The sequence below is a fragment of the Histoplasma capsulatum genome, genomic scaffold (genome assembly GCF_000149585.1).
Source record: "Histoplasma capsulatum NAm1 scaffold_8 genomic scaffold, whole genome shotgun sequence".
NCBI classification, from domain to species: Eukaryota; Fungi; Ascomycota; class Eurotiomycetes; order Onygenales; family Ajellomycetaceae; genus Histoplasma; species Histoplasma mississippiense.
The window spans coordinates 1,414,438-1,419,151 of record NW_001813975.1 but is presented as its reverse complement, the minus strand read 5'-3'; the positions used below and the strand labels follow the sequence as shown (position 1 = coordinate 1,419,151).

Below are 4,714 nucleotides of genomic sequence, written 5' to 3'. Positions count from 1 at the left end.
CGACCAGCGCCTTTACCCTTAGAGCGTACCACCGTCATCACTTGGTGTCGTTGATATTGGATGGTGAAAACCAGCTAATGCCAACGCAAGAAGCCTTCGAGTGACTTGGATCTTGCAACGGCCGTAGCACTTCAGCGAAGGAGAGTGATTATCAATGGCGTCCAAGTAGCTGGGAGAATGTTTCCGGCAGGGAGGATTAGAGTAGACCAGCCTGCCGGCAACCAACATAACAATGTGCAAACAGATATAGATAAGAGAGGAGAGAAAGAATGGCAACGTGATCCAAGAAGGGTCAGCGGCCGTGGGACATGGCGGTATTTATATGATGGCGCAGCCATCGTGGGAAGCGTGGCCAGCTTATTTTCAGGAGTGAAAAGCGCGTGAACCTGCGCGCGGTGGGTCGCCCGAGTGGGTTGGGGTGATTGGACAACTGGGTGAATGGGTGAATAGGGGGTGAACATTCGCGCGTCTTCGAGCGAGCACAGTGAGCAGGGGGTGAGGCGGAGGGTGAGGTGCAAGGGTGACGTCATATGTGCTACAGGGAGCCCATGGAGCCTCCCTAAAAGCAGCAGGTGGTGATTTCCAGATCTGGTATAGTGTTTATTAGTGTGGGTGCGAATTCGCGGTGCTGGGGCGGCCGAAAGTGGCACCCAAACCTTCCACTTTCGGCCGTCCGGGCCCTCAAAAGTCGATTCTTAGTGATATATAATAACATTCAAAGATATTCATTCAGAAATGGCTTATGACTTGGTTACATTCACTGATGATTGCAATAGCTGGGCATGGAAATATCAGAACATCATTGAATGAAAGTGTGAAAATGTTGATGAGAATATTCGTTGTCAACCATATTGATGATTTCTCATCTGATATAATACAGTGTCAACTTGTGCTCAAATTCTGCATTGCATTTCAGATGTTGAAGATACTGATTGAATGTGTTATAAAGCAGAGCTATATCTAAAGAGATTTGAATCCTCTCTGCAACATGTACAACTCAATGAAACACAGAAATATTGAGTATGTGAGGTTTTCATTTCAAATGCAGACTGTTACAGAGTATCATAATTCAGATGCAGAGCACATCTTTAACTAAGTTGATGTCTTTTGTATTGAATGCATCATCAGTCAGTGTCAGAGTAAGAAAGTGGAAAACAGAATAAAGTATGAGATTGTCATTTTATTTATGAAAAATATAGATTATTCTTGTTCAAGTGAGTTTTTGAAGATAAAATGCGAGGCAGATAGAGCTCACAGTTGTGATTTGTTTCACTTTCTTTTTATAAATATTAGAAATACTTTCATCACAAATACATGTTGATTCAGTTGATCTGAATTAAGAATCATACACAGCACAATATTCTTATAACAGAGAGCATCATTGAAACCACAAAGACAATCACCTTTAATGAGTGTTTTAAATTGTGTTGAGATGTAGATAATAAACAATATGAGCAATGAATTCTGCAGAATATATCATTCATGAATAATAGATGTTGTATTCAAACATTAATGATAATGAAGAATGATCACAAGATCTTTTACACTCACTATCAGTTTATAATCAATCAACAAATTCAAATCATACTTATCAGTCAGAGGACTCAGAATGAACTAATACTAAGAATTAAAAATGAAAAGAATAATGTTTTGAATTGAATCTTTATTTTACTGATTAATTCACTCATCAATTCATCCATTTTTTGATTTGTCTCTCTTTTAAAGAGCAGTTGAAGAAATTTCCATTCAACTCAAATTGTACTCTGTTTGATGATGTTGAAATTTTTCAATTTTCAATCAGTATAGACTCAGAAGTTCTTGTCCACACATGTGGAAAGATGAAAATGTGCATCAACTCTCATAAATGAACAATGTTTTCATAAGAGATGTCAGCAGATTCCGTTATGAATCTAATGTGTATGAAGCTCTAAAATTTCAAAAGCGCTGAATATGATTGATGATAATAATTATAACATCAATATACTTCTTATCTATAATCTGAAATTAAGTTAATCTAACAACATCTCTCCTACAGTATTCATCTGAGATAAGCTCTTCAATTATCTTCTTCCGGGCACGTCGGCTCTTCTTGAAAGGTTTGAAGGGCTTTCATAAGCAAGTTCATTGAGAAAACATGTCATTCAGATAACAGAAGGAGGCGGAGAAAGTAACTTGCACAAGAAAATTGAAAAAAAACAGTGTAAATAAATGTGTGCGAAGACAGTAGAGACAGTATCACTGAGAGTGAATGAAGAAAATGCTTTAAAGAAGTGGAAGACATTGAATTTATACATTGTGAGAAGTAGAGCATCACTGTTCTACAATGAGACTGAGTATTGATAGCTTGTAAATACAACATTGCAACTATTGTTGTCTTTGAATATATATGTGGAAAATGGTTGCGGACAAGAGATTTGAGGTGTGTTAGTGAAATAAAAGCGGCGTAGGTTTCACGTCACGTGGACAGGATTGAATTTAAAACAGCCGATGAAAATGGAATGCTCTGAGTGGCCACACCCCCATCTTACAGACTATAGAGGTAGTAATTCCGTTGAAATCGAAAGGTATAGATGATGAAAGTCTTTGTGCTGATGGACTCAATGACATACACAATTGACAATGGATAACTTACAACTTTTTTTATGAGGGCGTCCGTACAATATTTCATGGGGGGGTGGATGGTGTAGTGGCAAGCGCTGTTCATGGAATGCTTTCTCAAGTAGGCACTTGATGTTGGGGCCACCTCTGCTGAGACAAGAAGGTAGTGGGTTTGAATCCCACCCTCTTTAAAAGGATATTATCACATCTTGATGAATATTGGGGGTATTCTTTCTTATCTCATTTCTATTGGTAACTGCCACTGCAGGGTGGAGCAATGTTCAACACTATGTATATAGTCTAGATGGATTCAGTATAGTGTGGGATTCTAAGATGTTGTGATTCTTACATGTCTACGGAGTAGTCCAAGTGACAAGGAACTGTTTAGTATTGCATGAGCAATTGTGAGGCAAGGCCCCCCTTGAGGGCTAGATCCAGAATGGTATAGTGAAGTCTCTCCATCAAGGATGACCCAGTTATGAATAGAGAAATGTAACTAGAGAGTAGCTGAACATAAGGGTAGGCTAGTGAGGTGAAGGCTGTCATAGTCTCAGACTGCATATGGCCTTAGTAAAAATAAGAAGAACAACAACTACTACAATATTTCATGGCGGTATAAATTTTGGTCACCTTTCCTTTCTATCTATCCCACAGCGAAACCATATGCGATCACTGATCGTCCACTCGGAGTCTAAGCACTCTCCAAAGGTAAAACACGGCCCCCGAAAAACTATTTTTAAGTATGATTATTCGGAGAGTTCACTTTGAGTTGATGTGGCTGAACTTCTAGACCAAATAAGTGGCCCTGCTAGCGAGTGGACAAATAAATGCAACTAACCAGCTCACTTGGCGTCAATGGCGGAGTAGGAATTCACGTCAGCCTAGTTGTTGAAAGGGAGGAGGGCTACCATGCTTCTGATCCCGATGTTTTACGTTTCTTCTCGGTATTTTGTACCTTACATTCGCTTCCGACTTCCAGCACCCACATGAAATAGCAGTTTGTTGTTCTTAATTCAACATGAGTACGTTCGTAAAACACTCAGGTGCAATCTACACCCCTGCGGTTGAGCAACTTCCGCTATATACGGAGAATGAGGAGGGTCTTCCGCGATACACGGAAGATGACGAAGACCAAGAACACCCTGAGCGAGAAGGCGGCCCAGATAGAATCCAGTTATTCCTGAACGGGCTTTTGTCATCCCCTGATGAATCTCAACTTGATCCGCACATTGTCAAAGACCTGTTACAGGACGAACATCGACGATTATCGGATATCGTATCATCTCGCGCCCAATTTGGAATTTACAGAGGCGAACTTGCAACGGACGAATTGTCATTCATCGCACTCGCTATCACCCGTCTTCTTTTTAGATCCATCTCTGCTGGGAAGAGCGAAACCATTTCATGGCTTATATCACAAAACCTGGTTTCCCCCAACATCATCGACACGGATGGTATGTCTCCGTTGCTGGCTGCTGTTAAGGCAGGAAGAACAAGGACGATTCAAGAATTGGTTGATCTTGGTGCGGAACCTGACGCGTATGCGATTTCGGTGGGAATATCCCCTTTTCTTGTTTAAACATCATTCGCAGCATGGAGAATTGCATAATTTCATAAAGGAGAACACTTTTGGGTTATAATATAACACTTAGTGATTATTCTAACTCGGATTCAGGGATTCCGTTTATTACCAGTTGGACGCGCTGCCATCAGGAGAACTCCGTTACAGCTTGCTGCTGAGCTTGGGAATCTTCCACTAGTCAAGATGTTCATCGAGACCTATCAATGCGATGACTCCAAGGTCGCACCAGACGGAGAGCTTGCTCTTCGCTTGGCATCGAAGAACGGGCACAGGCATGTCGTCGATTATCTCCCCGCACGTCGAGGTGGCGGATGGAAACGATGGCGAACTGCGCATGAAGTGTCCATGGCGAAAGCCAGAGACGCCCTTAAGTCCATTTTCGAGATCACCCTTTTTTTGGTTTACAAAATTCCGAAATTCTTCTTCTGGACCATCCCTAAAAAAGGAATCGTCGAGCCGCTGATGAGCGGTTGCAAATGGTGTTGGGTGAATAAAGCGGGGTTGCTCCCATGGATAAAATATCAAGCCCAGCAG

General features: G+C 41.3%; 1 protein-coding gene across 1 annotated transcript; it reads left to right on the top strand.

The window, feature by feature from the left end:
- Positions 1-3,616: 3,616 nt before the first annotated feature.
- Positions 3,617-4,697, top strand: HCAG_07378 (predicted protein; the record flags this gene model as incomplete). Its single annotated transcript, XM_001537906.1, has 3 exons — positions 3,617-4,052; positions 4,293-4,579; positions 4,677-4,697. The coding sequence occupies 3 exons, from the start codon at positions 3,617-3,619 to the stop codon at positions 4,695-4,697; spliced, it is 744 nt and encodes a 247-aa protein (XP_001537956.1).
- Between the last annotated feature and the right edge of the window lie 17 nt (positions 4,698-4,714).